This window comes from Myotis daubentonii, chromosome 11, assembly GCF_963259705.1.
Source record: "Myotis daubentonii chromosome 11, mMyoDau2.1, whole genome shotgun sequence".
Classification (NCBI taxonomy): Eukaryota; Metazoa; Chordata; class Mammalia; order Chiroptera; family Vespertilionidae; genus Myotis; species Myotis daubentonii.
In genome coordinates this window covers 79,778,495-79,794,819 of record NC_081850.1, presented here as the reverse complement: position 1 = coordinate 79,794,819, position 16,325 = coordinate 79,778,495, and the positions used below count along the sequence as shown (strand labels likewise).

Genomic DNA, 16,325 nt, shown 5'->3' with positions numbered 1-16,325 from the left:
GTGCGGGCCCAGCAGAGGCAAGGACCTGAGGAAACACCTCCAGGTTTCATTGGGAGGAAAGGGGAATGGAGACCCCAAGGGCTTGGAATCAGATATCCTGGCCCCAGCTCTGCACTCGCCTGCTGTGTGACCCTGGGCAAGTTGGCCGGCCTCTCTGAGCCTTAATTGCCCCTTCTGTAAGATGGGAGCGTGGCACAGGTTAGAGGCCGTGTGTGGAAGCCCTGGCCTCCGCTCAGCACCTGGAAGTGACTCAGTTAGAGGTGTCCACTGCCTGGGCCAGGCCTGGGCTGGGTGCAGAGAGCGAGAGCCCAGAGAAGTACCTTCTAGCAAAGGGAACGCTAGCTACCCACAGACAACCACCGGCCAGGCTCAGGGGGTCCTGCGCTGTGAGCAGGAGCCCCAGGAGCTCCGCGTTCAGAGGTGGGAGAACCTGGGCTGGGAGCGACCACGGGAGGGCGGCATTCGAGCCGGCCTTGTACTCGCCCTGCGCTGGGCCTGCTCACTGCCGTGCACACCTGGTCTCGGGTCCTCCCAACGCCCCCCAGGGATGGATCGCGGTGCTCACCATCCACAGCGGAGGCGCTCGCCTGAAGCCCACAGCTGGCGAGGGCGGCGCCAGGCCTCACTGCATCACGTCACAAAGCCCCTCTGGCCATAAGCGCCAACATTCCCTGCTCCAGGAACCAGGACGTGGGTGTCAGCCCACCACAGTGATCACGCGGACCTTGCCCAGAAGCTGACCCTGGGTCAGCCAGGTGGACCCCCGTGATCAGCAGGGTCTTTTCGGGAGGGAGGCAGGAAGGTGAAGGCGGAGGAGCCGGGAGGGGAGTCGGAGGTCAGCCTGATGCACTTCGAGGCGGGAGGCGGCGGCCACAAGCCCAGGACTCCGCGGCCTCTGGAAGTCAGAACAAGCCATCTGCCCTGGAGCCCCTCGCGGGGTGCACTCCGGGACACCCCGAGTCTAGCCCTGGGCGACTCAGATGGGGTTTCTGAACCGCCGGGACTGTCGGAGAATAGACTTGTGTTGTTCGAAGCCGCTGAGTTTGTGGTCTCTAGTGGCAGCCGCCACAGGAAACGGACACAGCCCTGGCTACGTGACCTGTGACCCTGTCACACCCTGTGGGGTCCAGTGCTTCTGCTCCAGCCCTTTCCATGTGGCCTGGGCCTCGGCTCCCAAGCTGTCCGAGGGCAGCTGCGTAGCTGCCTCTGCTTTTCAAAGCTCCCGCCGCCCCCCCCCCGCCCCCACAAAGGGGGTCAGCTTGCACCCAGGAGCCCCTTCATACATGCTGGTCAGATGTAAATAAATCTGTGTCTTTATTTCCATGTACAGCGGTTGAGGGGAACAGGCTTTTGACAGCAATAACTGCTGGTTTATCCAGCCCGGGGGTCTGAGGGCAGACCAGAGCCCAGCTGAGTGCCGGTCAGAAGTGGGGGGTCACCAGCAGGTCTGGCTGAAGCAGAGGGGTGCTGGGCATCCCACCGGGGCAGGACGTGGCTCTGACCATCTGGCCGCCTGAAAGAGGCCCCCTAAAGGCCCAGGGGACCGGATCCCAGCGCTGTGGGCAGAAGGCACCGGGAGGATTTCTCTGTGGGTCCCGGCTCTGCGGGTCTGGTCTGATCGTGGCATCGCGGTCCACATGGGGCTGCTCTGGCCTGGGCTCTGCCCTGGGGAAGTCACCCAAGTTATTATACCTTCAGCTCAGAAAAGACCCAACCCAGTTCCCACACTTTACAGCAGGAGAACTATGGGTCCAGAGAGGGAAAGCGATTAGCCCAAAGTCACACAGCAGTTTCCCGCGTCTCAAAACAAGCTGCAGGACTCCCATCCAGTGTTGCCCCCGGGAGACTGGGGATCTGGGCGCACGAGGCTGGCCTCCCTCCGGGCGACAGGACGGCAGGACAGGCTGGTCGGGGATGGGAGGGGCACGGCCTCACTTGAGGTTGTGCTGGCTCTCGCGGTGCCGCCGCAGGTCCACCTTGCGCTGGAAGCCCTTGGCGCAGAGCTCGCAGCTGAAGGGCTTGAAGCCTGTGTGCTTCCGGCTGTGGGTGATGAGGTTGGAGCTCTGGCTGAAGGCCTTTCCGCACACCTGGCACTTGTGTGGCTTCTCACCTGCGGGGCAGCGAGGACGGCGTCAGGGCCGGCTGTGCCCCCACGCCCTGCATCTGTTCTCTGCAATTTTATTATGTTTTATCTCAGGACCAACCCACATTCCCTCTGACACCTCCCCGCCCCGCACTGCATTGTACCCTGGTTGGGGCGGGGGCCGGATCTCTCTGCTTTATCAATCTCGTGCAGCCCCTGGCACAGAGCCGGGTGCAAAAGAGGCACTCGGGCAATAGCCGAGGAGTGAATGAATGAATGAATGAATGAATGAAAAAGGCACCTGCTAGTCTCACTTCTACCCGGAGATCAACATTGCTGACCTGTGCTGTTTCCTTCCAGCATTTTCTCTGTGCATTACCAGTAAGTGAACTTAAGCAACACAGTGCCTCCAGCCCTCCTGTTGGGGGCGGGGGGGGGGGGCGCCCCGTGTAACCTGATCCCACTGTCCTAAAGCCGGGGCCTTTGAACAGTGGAAGGTGGGGGTGCCCAGGCTCTGCCTGGGCCCTGTGGCCCCGAGTGCCGGCGGGCGGGTGGCGCTGGCGGCGGCTCACCCGTGTGGATGTAGGTGTGCTTCTTCATGTCCGACTTCTGGTGGAAGCGCTTGCCGCAGAACTGGCAGGGGTAGGGCCGCGTGTCCGAGTGGATGAGCAGGTGGGTGGACAGGGTGGACGAGCGCTTGAAGGCTTTGCCGCACATCTGGCACTCGAAGCTGCGCTCCTGCCGGGGGAAACGAGGCCCTGGGGGGTCAGGCGCCGGCGCAGGACTGGACCCGGCCGGGATCCCCTGAGGAACAGGACAGTCTGTTGGGGTGGCCTGGAGGGGCAGGCCCCAGGGCCCCCCCGTCCTGCCTCCCAGGAGGGGCTGAGGCTCCGGCCGAGCGGCCTCCTGTGGGTTTTTCCTTGTGACTTTCACGGGATCCCAAACAAAAGACATATTTGTTGATGGACTGATGGACCCACTGATCTGGGAGTGGTGTTTTTTTTGGGCGGGGGGGCGTTCACATTTCACGTCCCTTAACCCAGAGTGAGTTCCTGGGGGCGGGATGGCCGTGGGGTGCGGTTTGGTGGAGTCTGGTTTTGAGGCCTGCGTCTGGCTCCTGCATCTCACTAGCCACCTGACCACAGGCAAGTGTTTCCCCTCCCTGAGACTCGGTTTCCTCATCTGCACCTGGAACAGGAGCGGCAATGACCTCAGAGGTCGGGGGGCTTGCAGGTGGAGACTGGCCCGTGGTTCGTGCTTGCGAAGGCAACGCTCGCGAAACTTCCTTCTTCCCGACCTGACCCCGGGCCAGCGACTCAGGCCAGTGGGGCTGTTTTGCCAGAATGAATCCTGAGGAAGGGGTTCCAGCCTCTGGGAGGGCTACGTGGGACCAGACGCACGGGAAGCCTGACTCTGAGAGGCCAAGAGTCAAGGGCCTCCAAGGCGAGAACTCCTGTCCTGCCCCCGGGGGATGGTGAGGGGCGGGGCATTTCTGAGCCTCACAGACACCCTGCGGCCCCCCAACCAGCCTGGGTCAGAGCCTCTTGCAATTGTGCATGAAGCCCACTCGGTCCGTCGGGGTGAATGTGCCAGGAGTGGGCACCGGAGACGCCGACGAGGGCAGCAGGCAGCGAGGGACCCGCATCACCCTCAGGGGCAGGGTGACCGGCCAGCCGTAGCCCCCCCGGCCTCCTGGGAGGAGCGCAGAGGGAGGGGCTCCTGGCTCCGGCTGCCCACCTGCGAGTGGATGTGCGTGTGCTGCTCCAGGCTGACCACGTGGCCGAAGGTCTTGCCGCAGACGTCGCAGGCGAAGGGCCGGGTCCCGCTGTGGGAGCGACGGGCGTGCACCTCAAGCCCGTGTGGGGTGGAGAAGACCTGGGGGCGGGGACAGCGCATGAAGCCACGGGGGGGGGGGGGGGGCGGGGGCGGGGCCCCTTTCCCTCTGTGGTTGGGTTTCCTGTCTGTAAAGTGGGGCTGGGGGGTCTGGAAGGCCCCTCGTCGCCCTTTCTAGAGCTGAACAGGCAGCCTAGTGGTTAAAGACCACAGTTGGCCGGAGGCAGGTTTGCGCCTGGTTCTGATATCTCCTCGCTGGGGGCTCTTGGGCAAGTGATTCACCCTTTCTGAACCTGCGTCCGCCTCCCCCGGCTCATGCATGTCACGTGCGCAGCACAGGGCTGGGCACACGGTCAGGGCTCAAGGACTGGTGACGAGGACAAGGTTGTGAGGCCCCGATCCCACCAGGGGACCCGCGGCGCCCGCCCGGGGTCGCCCCGCTGCGCGTGCCCGCTCTGCCAGCTGGGGCCTGGACGGGCGCTCACCTTGCTGCACTTGACGCAGTGGTACGCGTCCAGGCCCGGCGAGTAGCGGAGGCTGAAGTCCAAAGGCGGCTCAGCGCTGGGCACCAGGGGGCTGCCGTACAGGCTGACGGAGCGCTCCAGGAAGGCGGACTGCATGGTGGAGGGGGCCTGCCGGTAGCTGTGGCTGTAGGCCGAGGCCAGGGCGTCCCAGCAGAAGCTGGGCTTGTACAGCGGAGGGGAGTTGGAGGCTGGCGAGTCCCTGTCCCGGGGTTGGGACGGCCCAGCAGGACCCCCTGTGGAGAGTGGGACACGTGCCAGGTGGTGACGGATGTACCCACAGGGCGCCCACCCCTCCCCTGTGCTGAGGGGGTCAGTGTGTAAGTCCCATGCGCCCCCGCCCCAGAGGGCCCACTCGTCAGCCCTCCAGCGGCTCCCCCACCCCCACACCGCGTCCTCATCCGGAAATGAGGTCCCGCCCAGGAGGCTCCACGCAGAAGCCCGATAGCCCAGCGTACAGGGGGCCTTGTCCCTCGGCCCTGACTCCGGACTCCGAGGTCCCTCCCCCCCCCCTCGCACTCACTGGGGAGGGGCTGGGGCCGTGGGCGGGTACCTGGTGCCGAGGCCATGCTGGTCCAGCTCTGGTCCAGCTCCAGCGCCGGCTCCCGCTTGAGGTCGGGCCAGTCCAGGCGCGGGCCCGGGAGCAGGGTGCCGAGGACAGGGTGGCTGCTCGGGACCGGGTCGCTGGCCGCTGTGTGAGACAAGGCCCTCAGCGCCCCGGCCGCAGCCCTGGGAGGGACCCAGGAGGAGGGGCCCGGAGAGAAAGGTGCTTGGCTCTGCCCAGAGGGGGAGCGGCTGGAGGCCAGGGGAGACCCCGGGAGAACTCTTGGACCGTCTCGGTTTCTCGGAGCCCCGAGCTCAGCCCTGGATCGGGCTCCGTTTGAGACCCACTCGCCCTCATCTGCAGCTACCGACAAGCTCCATGCTGAGCTCTCCTGGCCCCCAGGGCTCAGGGAGATGGGCGAACACATGCATTCATTCATTCATTCATTCAGCCAGCAGGGACAGGTCCCCTGTGCCCAGACCTGGAGGGGGGTGGGCTGCTGCAGCCCCGTCCTGTGGGGCAGGGGCCGGGGTGCAGCGGGGGGCCCAGCCTGTGCTGTCACTCACCCGGGCTCAGGACAGGAGGCCAGAATGGTTCATCGTCCTGGACGCGGGGCTGGTGGTAGGTGTGAGCCTTCTTGCTCTTCACCAGGAAGGAGCGAGGCATGGTCGGCGTGCGCCCCGCACCTGCCAGGGGAGAGGTGAGCGCGGTGAGGAGGACAGCCTCCCCCTGAAGTCAGAACCCACTGTCCTGGGTGGAACAGTGTCCCCCCCAAAGTTCTTGTCCACCCGGACCCTGTGAACGTGACCCTTTTTAGAAGTAGGGTGTTTGCAGACGTGACCACATTAGAGATTGAACTGGATTGGGGCCGCCCTGTGGAGGCGGAGGCAGGGATTGGAGTGACGCGGCCACAAGCCAAGGGGTCCTGGTGGCCCCCAGAGAGGCACGAGGCACACTCCCTGGGAACCCACGGCGGGAACCGGCCTTGCTGGCGCCTGGGTTCTGGTTCTGTAGACGTCAGAACCTGGGAGAAGACCTGCTGTTTAAGCCACCTGGTTTGTGGCACTTGGTTATGGCAACTACCAGTCCTAACGCAGGAAATGAGCACACCGACCTCTGGAGCACCCAGGCCGGCCCGCCGCCGCCGCACACCCCGAGCCCCCAGCGCTCGGAGCAGAGAAGGAAGGCAGGGTCTCCGTGTGGGGCGCCCTGCGGGCACCCCCAGAAGCCGCGCTTGCATCCTGGTTGGACGGGCCTTCAGAGGCCACAGAAAGAGGTGCTCTCAGCCCCTGTGGAAGAGCCAGATGCTAGTGGCTCCGCATCCCAGCTCACCCGCTGCGCAGTTCGGGCCGACCCTTAACCTCCCTGGGCCTGTCCCCTTCTCTGCAGGTCTCGGAGGAGGAGGCCCCGCCTCCCTGGCTGCAGGGGCGATAGGGCCAAGCGCGGGAAAGGGATGGCGGCTGCTCTGAACCACAGCCAGGGCCGGCGATAAGGCGTGGCCGGCAGCCCCTGGAGGAGGGAGATAGGCAGGCGTGGAGCTCGCCTTCAGAGCAAACCCGGGGAGCCTCCAAGGGGTGCCCCCCGAGCCAGGCAGGAGAGGGACCCCCAACGGTGCCCGGCACCACCCAGCGGCGTCAGGAGTTTGGGCAGTGGCCACCCTGCCGGGAGCCGGCCCAGGCCTGGCCCTCCTTGCTGTATGCCTCAGTGCCCAGCCCAGCGTCCTGGGATCGCCAGCAAGAACGGACCTTCATTTATGACAAACAGGCGTGTGGCGTGCCGGCGTGGCGCCTGGGCTGCAGGGAGCGTTGAGCGCTGGGCCTCTCAGCCCAGGGATAACGCGCCAGGAGGGCAGGCACCGCTAAGGCCTGTCTGGTCTCATCATCCCATCCCGCCCCCCAGCCTGGCCCACGGAGTCACGCTCTGAGGGTGGGGACACGCCCTGACCAGGCGCAGGGGCCCTGCTCCAGGCCACCCCTCTGGGCTCTGAAATGAGGGGGTGGGACTTGAAGGCTCTGGGGTCTGTCCAGCTCTCCGACTTTTCTTAAATATATTATTTGTATTGATTTCAGAGAGGAAGGGAGAGAGAGATGGAATCCTCAATGATGAAAGAGAATCAGGGATCGGCTGCCTCCTCCTGCACGCCCCACACTGGGGCTGGAGCCCACACCCCCGGGCATGTGCCCCGACCGGGAATCGAACTGTGACCTCCTGGTTCATAGGTCGACGCTCAACCACTGAGCCACGCCGGCCCGGCCAGCTCTCAGATTTGGGCCTCACAGGGCTCGCCCGGCCTGCTGTCCTCCCAGCTCGCCGGCAGCCCGCGCGGCCTTATCTCCCGGGGACACTCTTCTTCCTGCCTCCGCCCTCCGCCCACCGGGCTCCACAGCCCCTTCTTCCCCTTCTCCTTCTCGGCATCAGCAACGCACTGGCGAGGCCAGACCCTGGGCGGTTGGAGCGGAGACCCCTCCACGTGCCCCTGGTTCTGGGGGAGCCTCTATCGCTCTATCAAAAGATGTGTTTTTTAACGTAGTATTGTATTAGTGAGTCAGCTAGAACCAAAGGCAGGCGACCTGCCTGGTCTCAGCTCCGCTCACCCGCCCTGTCAGCCAAGTCGCCGTTCCCCCATTTCAGAGAGAGAGACCAAGGCCGAGCGGCGGCTCGGATCCCAGGGCAGAGCGAGGCGGAGCGGGACCGGCCGTCCAGCCCAGGCCCCATGCTCCTGACCGCCAGACCGGGGCACGGGGGCGGTTGGCATTTATCCTGCACGGTGGGAACTGAGCCGACAGGCAAGGGGGACACAGGACAGGGTTGAGAGCTCCCCGGTGCATTGTCATCAGATCCCACACCCACGGGGCAGGGAAGCAGCGATTGCCTTCCCGGGTCACGGGGTAAACTGAGGCTGGGCGAGGACAGAGGCCTGCCGGGGTCTGTCAGCGCCTGTCCCGTGGCACCTGCCCTCGGCCCACCGCGGTCCGTGCAGCCCCCAGGGAGCCAGCCGCCCGGAGATGGGGAGGCTGCTTGCTGGGGCAAGAGGGGGAACAATGAATCCCCCGGATCTTTGCAACCTTTCCAGAACCCGGAGGCCCGTGTCCGGCCCTAGAGAGCTCGGCGAGAGGCCGGGGGAGAACGGACCTCCTCTGGGAGCTTTGGTCTCCCCCGGGGTCCGGGCTCGGGGCCGGGGCGGCCCAGGACACAGGCCAGGGCGCTCTCAGGCTCAGGGGCTCCCACGGCACCAGAGAAACTTCCTTCTGGCCCCTGTGAGCTGAGCTTTAAAAAAAAAAAAAAAACAGGAACCAATCACCTGGGCGGTAGTTAATGAACAGCCACACCGTCCTGATTCACAGGGACCTGTCCGAGGAGGCGCTGAGAGCAGAGATTGTGAAAGAAGCCACGGTTTCTTCATAAAACAGAGTCTTGATGGTATCGGCTCCGGAAGGAGACTCACTGTTAGCATCTCCCCAAACCCCAGCCAGTGGAGGGCCCCCGACCCTGAATCAGAACCTCGGCCGAAAGCCCCGCAGGGGGGCCCCCCCGCACCCCGACTTCCAGGCGGCGGAGCAGCAGGCCTGTGATTTCCGAGCCCCAGGCTTCCCCCGTGGGGCCGCGTCTGATTCTGTGACCCTGGGCTTGACCACCTCGGCCGCCAACCTGGGCCTTGGCTGTCCTCTCTCGCAGGGACGGTTGGACTATGGTTTCCACACTTCCCTTTGCTCTGAGATCCCACGCGCGTCGCGTCCGTTGCCGCCAGCGCGGGGCTGCCCACCTGGCCTGAGCAGCGGTCCCCGGGTTCCCCTTTAGGAGGTTGGGTAAGACGCCGCCTTTCTCAGAGTCGCTGCCTTCGGACTTCCTTTATGTTTAAAGACGCGGCTTAAGGGGAAACAAACAAACAAACACAACCTTTCCATGACCGAGCCGGAGCGAGGAAGTGAGCCCGGGTCATCTGGGGGTGCGGGGGGGGTGCGGGGGGGGGCAGGGGGGGCGTAGGGAGGCCAGGGGGAGCGGTCGTTACTTTTCTTTGAAATCTGGAAGGTGTTCCCAAAGGGTTCCTCCTAGGTTCAGAGAACGCAGTGTCAAAAGCGAGTGAGTCAGCCCTGGACGGTGGCTCAGTGGTTAGGACCCAGCCGGTGCTCCAAAGGGTCACGGGTTCGATTCCCAGTCAAGGACATGGACCTGGGTTGTAGGTTCGGTCCCTGGCCCCAGTCGGGGCACGTGTGGGAGGCAACCAATCCATGTGTCTCTCTCGCATCGATGTTTCTCTCTCCCTCTCCCTCTCCCTCCCCTCCCTACCTCCCACTCTCTCTAAAAATCAGTGGAAAAAATATCCTCGGACGAGGATTTTAAAAAAAAGTGAGTGAACCAGTATCTGGGTGTATCCCCCAAAAGAACTGAAAGCAGGGACTGGAACAGACATCTGTACCCCCCAACGCACAGCAGCCATGTTCACAGTAGCCAGAAGGTGGAGGCGACCCGCGTGCCCATCCAGGGATGTGGGCCAACGCCACCTACACGCACGATGGACGGTTCCCAGCCTTAAAGGGAAGGAAGTCCTGACACCTGCCCCACGCGGGTGAAACGGGGGGCATGACGCCGCGGGACGCACACCGCACCATGTCCGGGCCTCCGCCCGGTGTGTGCCATAGGCAAATGCAGGCGACAGGGGCCTGGCGGGTGGGGGGGGGGGGGCGGTTACTGTTTAATGAACACCGAGTTTCAGTTTTGCCAGGTGAAGAGTCTGTAAACGGGCGGCCGTGCCACGAGAGCGGGCAGTTTCGTGGTGCGTGTGTCTTCTCTCAATAAAAGCAAAATGAGTGAGCAAGGCGTGCCCTGCGCATTTCTGAATTAGAGACGAAAGCAGCCCCCTGCCCCCGTTTGAATTTCTGGAAACAAATGAAGAGAAACCTGGCTGGGGACTAAGCCCGGAGCTGTTTCTGTGAAAGGGGGCGAGCTCGCACTTAGGGGACCCGGGGCGGGTGTGTGTGTGTGTGTGTGTGGCCTGGGGGGACATGGCCTGGGCCTTAGGAGCCCTGTGTTCTCTCTAGGACCCCAGCCCCCTGACAGCCGCGGGCGCCGGGTCCGCGCTGGCTCTGAGCGCCTCCGCTCCTCGCACCCCGCCCGGCAGCTCTGAGGTTCCCCGAGAACTTTCTGCAGGGATGCCGGGACCCCCCCCTCCCCAATGTTTGAGCTGGAAGACCCCCCCTCACCCCCGCACCAGCTCAAGGAACCCGCCGCTCACCGCGTGAACACTCCCCACTGCGCGCCAGGCAGGCGGTGGCGCAGGAGGGCAGGTGCCGCTCCCGCCGCCCCCAGATCCGAGCCCAGATCCGCACGTGGATCCCCACCCCACCCGGAATCTCGTGAAGCTCTCGACTTTCCCCCAGAAAGCAGCCACGGGCACACGCCCACGGCGAGTCCGCGCGCTCCCCCACGAGCTCTGCGCTGGACAAGCGCCTCTCCCCGGCGCCCGGCTCCAACTTGGCTTTTTCTCCCCCAAATGGTAGCAAAGGCGGTGACACCGGCCCCCATCCACCGCCCTATTGTCCCGAGGCTGGGGGGTCAGTGGGGGGGGCGGGGGGAGGGAGGGCAGCGCTGGAAGGGAGCGCACCGCACTCCCCGTGTCCCGGGAACTGGCGGGGAGGTGGCCCGGGACTGTGGACGCCCGGGCAGAACTGCCCTCAGGGTTCTCTCAGTCCCAGTCCCACTTCCCAGGAAAGACGGGCTCCCGGGACCCCCACTCGGGCCCTCCGCATGGGCCGTGCCAGGCGGGTCTGTGGGGTGTGGGTGTGACGGGGCAGGAGGTGATGGGTGAGCCGAGGACTGAGTTGGGAGAAGGTGGAGGCATTCCGTTGCGGGCGCAGCCTCCTCGCCTCCCCTGGCCCCGGGCTCAGGGGCTGACCGCTGCTCCCTAAAGAGGACCTGCCGCCCGCCCACCTCATCCTCCCAGAGCCGCCCGAGGGCCAGGGCCCTGCTGGGACCGTCAGGTCAGACATGTAAACGGAGCGGCCAAGGGCCACTCCGCACTCACCTGTCCTGAGTCCCGCGTCCCACGTCCCGCGTCCGGGGTCCCGCGTCCCGGGGTCGGTGCTGCGTCCTGGTCCGGGTCCCGGTCCGGTCCTGCGCTGGGAACCTCGCAGCCACTCGCTGCGGTTGGCTCCAGCCGTCAACTTGGAGACTCCCTGCAGTTAGATACTTCTCCTTTTCTCTCTCTCTGTTGTTTTTTTCCCTCTTCTGTTCCCCTCCCTGATTTTCAATCTGATTATTTGTCAAAATCTGGCGGGGAGGGGCAGCCAATAGCGCGCGGCTGTATTTGCTTATCGCAGCTTCCCAGGGCCACTCACGCTGTCTCCTCTCACCCTCTCACCCTCTCACCCTCTCGCCCTCCGCTCCGCTGCCGGCTCCCGGGAAGCTCCAACAACATCTGGATGAAAGGAAAGGGCGGCTAAAGGGTTCCATTCAAACATTAGAGTTGAAATAAGACATTTACTTGTAAACCCGATTTTGTACCAAGAACTTAGAATAGAACTTTCTTTAATTTTTCTTCTCCTCCTCCTCCTCTTCTTTTCTCTCTCTCTCTCTCTCTCTCTCTCTCTTCCCCCTTCCCCCTCTTTTCTTCCTTCGCCAGTTGAGCCCCCAGCCAGGAGGCATTTAGGACAAAGCACATGGACAGGGGCCTGCAGGCCGCCGAGAGGCCCGTCCCCACAGCAGTCACCTTGGAGAAGAAGGTGGCATTCCTGCTCCCGGGACGGCACCCCAGTGGGAGTGAAGGGACAGTCAGGTGTGGTGGTGGGTCCACCAGCCCCCAGCCACTCCGGTCCACGCTGGGGTCCCAGGGCCTGCGTGTGTCGCCCTCTGGTGGCCAAGGAGGCTGGGGTCCCTGGGCCTGCAGCGCGTCCGGGTCACCAGGGGCAGAGCCGGGATGGCCGGGGTCAGGCGCGTCATCCCGTTGGGCACAGAGCCCCATTCCCCATCCCCACCCCCCACCCCCACCCCCACCCCCTCCTCGGCTCCCCAGGGGCTTCGGGGTGACTAATTGATCTCAGCAGGAGATTTGCATAAGACAAGGACTCACAGGGCCTCCACTGTTAGCCTGATTTGCATACTCTTCCCAGCCTGGGATTGTGTTTCCCTCAAAAGGAAAACAAGTTTGGTGACGGGAGCCCGGGAGCCGGGGCTCACCCTGCAAATCCCGGTCCCACGGGAGCAGCGAGGCCTCTGCGCTGGGCTGGCCTTGAGGTGAGACGCCGCCTGGACGTCACCTGTCTGTGACGCCGCCTGGACGTCACCCGGGCTGTGACGCCGCCTGCATGTCACCCGGCCTGTGACATCGCCCGGCTCACCCCCGGCCCTGCAGCTGTCCTCTTGCTGGAGAGACACCAGTGGCCACATCTGGAATGTTCTCTGACATGCACATTGCCAACAGTCCACTAAAACTGTTTGAAATTATGCAGGAAACGAAAAAAAATAATTAAAGGACATTAAGAAAACTCTCCCTTAGCTTGACACGTCCTGTTCCCTCCCATTCTCACTTCATCCCTTCATTCCCCAGACACACAGGCACACACACGCATGTGCACGCACACGCATGCACAGACACGCACAGATATGCACACACATGCACACACACCCATCCCATTGTCACTTCATTCCCCACACAGGCACACACATGCATGCGCACGCACACATGCACAGACACACACACATGCACAGACACACACATACACACCCATCCTATTGTCACTTCATTCCATAGACACATAGGCACACGCATGTGCACGCACACACATGCACAGACATGTACAGACACACACACATGCACAGACACACACACCCATCCCATTGTCACTTCATTCTTTCATTCTACAGACACACACACAAGCACACAGACACATGCACACACACACAAATACACAGACAGACACACGTGTGCGCATGCACCCATCGTTGGCTGTTGTGAGCCATGGGTCTTCCTTCTTCCATCGAATGTGATGTTACTTCGGTGCCGCCTAAATCCCTCAGGGCCTTCATGAACGTACCTCACGGTTTCCCAGCTTTTCATGGTTCACCTTACCGATCACTTTCTCCAACTGGGGCAGGATTTGGGGGTATTTCCTAGTGCAAAGCTGCCACGTGGGGCAAATACAGTTCAGCTGCTCCCCCCACCCCCCGCCACTCCCCCCCCCCCCGGAGTAACCTGCTCAGGGGCTCCCTTCCTAGACCAGGACCCCAGCCTGGAAGTGAAGACAGGCCTCCAGGCCCGACAGTGTCCGGGGAGGCCCCCCGCAGTGAGACCCCCGGCTCGGGGTCAGTCCCTCCAGGGCTGCCTGCGCGACCAACACCCCCGCCTTCGGAGACAGCCCTGGAGGTGACGTGCATGGATCTAGTCATCCTAAGGGCTGAGCCGCTTCAGCATCCCTGTGCCCGTTCATTCGTTCATTCACTCGTTCAGTTGCTGTTGGTGCCTTTCATACACCAGGTTCCTCCTTCCCCCTCTTGCCTCCTCCCTTCCCCCGTCTTAGCTCTGGCTGCCATAACCAGACACCGCAGGCTGGCGACGTAGCAACATTTATTCCTCACGGGGGCTGGAAGTCCAAGACCAAGATGCCCGCAGGTCCAGCTTCTGGCGAGGTCGAGCTTCCTGGTGGCCGGCAGCCACCGGTCGCTGAGCCCTCACGCGCGTGGCAGGGTGAGCTGCTGTCTCTCTTCTCCACTTATAAGGACACTAATCATTCAGTCCCTAACGCCCCCTTAGCGAGCACATGTTTATTGAGTGCCTACCAGGTACCAGATGCCGGGGTTTCCAACAAGAACCAGACAGAAGCCCTGTGAGCTCCTTGCTGGTGTAGCAGGTGGGGCGGAGTCCCCTGACATGTACAGTTTGGGGTGGAGCCGCCGCGATGTAACCACGGCGTGCAAAGGAGCATGGGAGGTGGGGAAACGGACCCAGGCCCGGAGAGCTGGGGAAGCAAGCGGCACCGGAGCTGATGCAGGCGGAGTCCGTCGGGAGACGCAGGGAAGAACGTCTAAGACGACTAACACCGGGGGCAAAGGGCTGGAGGCAGCCAAGTTCAGTGAGGGGGCACGGGGAGCCTGGAGGAAGGGGAGGGAAGGATGGGGCATTCCAGAGAGGAGCCTAGCAAAGAAGAAGCCGGATCAGGAAGATCGTGTCCTGGTTTAAAACCTGCAGTGACTCCCCTTTGCCCAACAGGACACAAAGCTCAGCCTCGCAGACCAGCGCTCAGTGTTTTTCTCGGTCCGAGCTCCGCCCAAGGACAGGGCTCCTTCGTGCGAGTTGCAGGAACCCGATTCCACAGGCTTAAGAACAGCAACACAATTAGTTCGCCTTACAGGAAGGGTCGGCTTCAGGCATGGTGGGATCCAGGTGCTCCAATGGTATCGTCTGGATCCCATTCGTTTGTGCCTTGGGGCATTTGCACGTGCTGTCCCCTCTGCCTGGATGGACACCTCTCAGCCCTTCCCACGGGATATGGGTCTCTCACTGGCCAGGGCTGGCAGATCCTGCTGCCAAAATCACACTAAGAGGTGGAGGAAGGGATGGGATGAGTTCTGGAGGCAAGAGCAGTCCCCCACAGAATGAGGCCAGAAGGGTGTTTGGGGCCATAGCTGCCACCTTCTGACTGTCTTCTCACTGTCGCCTGAGCGTGCTGTGTTCTTGCTGGGGACCAAATTCCAGCTCCTGCCCCTGTCTTTCCTGTTCCCCCCGTCCAGAATGTTCTTTCTCTCCAGTGCCCTCTTTCACAGTACAATCCAGCTCTCAATTCCTCCAAAAGGCCTTCCCAGACTCCCCACAACCCCTGGGGTCGTCTGTGGTCTGAAGATTCGGGCCTCCCGGACAGCCTGTGGATTCTGGTCTTGCTCTGTCCATCGTGGACACTCAGCGGCTTGTCAAGGAGCCCAGCAGCTGCCTAAGGGGAGGGCGTGCGGATCATCCTCTCTCTGCAGGCAGCAGGCACAGGCACAGGCACAGGCACAGGCACAGGCACAGGCACAGGCAGCAGGCAGCAGGCACAGGCACAGGCAGCAGGCAGCAGGCAGCAGGCAGCAGGCAGAGGCACAGGCACAGGCACAGGCACAGGCACAGGCAGCAGGCACAGGCAGCAGGCACAGGCAGCAGGCAGCAGGCACAGGCAGCAGGCAGCAGGCAGCAGGCACAGGCAGCAGGCACAGGCACAGGCAGCAGGCACAGGCACAGGCAGCAGGCAGCAGGCACAGGCACAGGCAGCAGGCACAGGCACAGGCAGCAGGCAGCAGGAAGCAGGCACAGGCAGCAGGCACAGGCACAGGCACAGGCAGCAGGCACAGGCACAGGCAGCAGGCACAGGCACAGGCAGCAGGCACAGGCACAGGCAGCAGGCAGCAGGCAGCAGGCAGCGGCACAGGCAGCAGGCAGCAGGCACAGGCACAGGCACAGGCACAGGCAGCAGGCAGCAGGCACAGGCAGCAGGCGCAGGCACAGGCAGCAGGCACAGGCACACGCAGCAGGCAGCAGGCACAGGCACAGGCAGCAGGCAGCAGGCACAGGCACAGGCACAGGCAGCAGGCAGCAGGCAGCAGGCACAGGCAGCAGGCAGCAGGCAGCAGGCAGCAGGCAGAGGCACAGGCACAGGCACAGGCACAGGCACAGGCAGCAGGCACAGGCAGCAGGCACAGGCAGCAGGCAGCAGGCACAGGCAGCAGGCAGCAGGCAGCAGGCACAGGCAGCAGGCACAGGCACAGGCAGCAGGCACAGGCACAGGCAGCAGGCACAGGCACAGGCAGCAGGCACAGGCAGCAGGCACAGGCAGCAGGCAGCAGGCACAGGCAGCAGGCAGCAGGCAGCAGGCACAGGCAGCAGGCACAGGCACAGGCAGCAGGCACAGGCACAGGCAGCAGGCAGCAGGCACAGGCACAGGCAGCAGGCACAGGCACAGGCAGCAGGCAGCAGGAAGCAGGCACAGGCAGCAGGCACAGGCACAGGCACAGGCAGCAGGCACAGGCACAGGCAGCAGGCACAGGCACAGGCAGCAGGCACAGGCACAGGCAGCAGGCAGCAGGCAGCAGGCAGCGGCACAGGCAGCAGGCAGCAGGCACAGGCACAGGCAGCAGGCACAGGCAGCAGGCAGCAGGCACAGGCAGCAGGCGCAGGCACAGGCAGCAGGCACAGGCACACGCAGCAGGCAGCAGGCACAGGCACAGGCAGCAGGCAGCAGGCACAGGCACAGGCACAGGCAGCAGGCAGCAGGCAGCAGGCACAGGCACAGGCACAAGCAGCAGGCACAGGCACAGGCACAAGCAGCAGGCGCAGGCACAGGCACAGGCAGCAGGCGCAGGCAGCAGGCACAGGCAGCAG

The 16,325-nt window shown here is 63.7% G+C and overlaps 1 protein-coding gene across 2 annotated transcripts; it reads right to left on the bottom strand.

Annotated features, from left to right (window-relative positions):
• Positions 1 to 1,312: 1,312 nt before the first annotated feature.
• GFI1B (growth factor independent 1B transcriptional repressor) lies at positions 1,313 to 11,171 on the bottom strand. Of its 2 annotated transcripts, none has more exons than XM_059658396.1 (7): positions 11,004 to 11,171; positions 5,548 to 5,667; positions 4,991 to 5,128; positions 4,402 to 4,673; positions 3,821 to 3,958; positions 2,656 to 2,887; positions 1,313 to 2,110 (listed from the first exon to the last, which is right to left on the bottom strand). In XM_059658396.1, the coding sequence occupies exons 2-7, from the start codon at positions 5,645 to 5,647 to the stop codon at positions 1,932 to 1,934; spliced, it is 1,059 nt and encodes a 352-aa protein (XP_059514379.1). In that variant the 5' UTR covers positions 5,648 to 5,667; positions 11,004 to 11,171; the 3' UTR covers positions 1,313 to 1,931. The 2 variants fall into 2 exon arrangements, with proteins under 2 accessions (XP_059514379.1, XP_059514380.1); XM_059658397.1 differs by having other exon boundaries at positions 2,656 to 2,821.
• Between the last annotated feature and the right edge of the window lie 5,154 nt (positions 11,172 to 16,325).

What these genes read in the sequence shown, in the direction of transcription:
- GFI1B (XM_059658396.1), bottom strand. Translation starts at nt 5,647, where the DNA reads ATGCCTCGCTCCTTCCTGGTGAAGAGCAAGAAGGCTCACACCTACCAC. An exon ending in ACACGCACATCCACTCGCAG is followed by an intron (nt 2,888 to 3,820) that starts GTGGGCAGCCGG and finishes CCTGTTCCTCAG; the next exon opens with GGGATCCCGGCCGGGTCCAG. An exon ending in GCACACCTACATCCACACGG is followed by an intron (nt 2,111 to 2,655) that starts GTGAGCCGCCGC and finishes GCTGCCCCGCAG; the next exon opens with GTGAGAAGCCACACAAGTGC.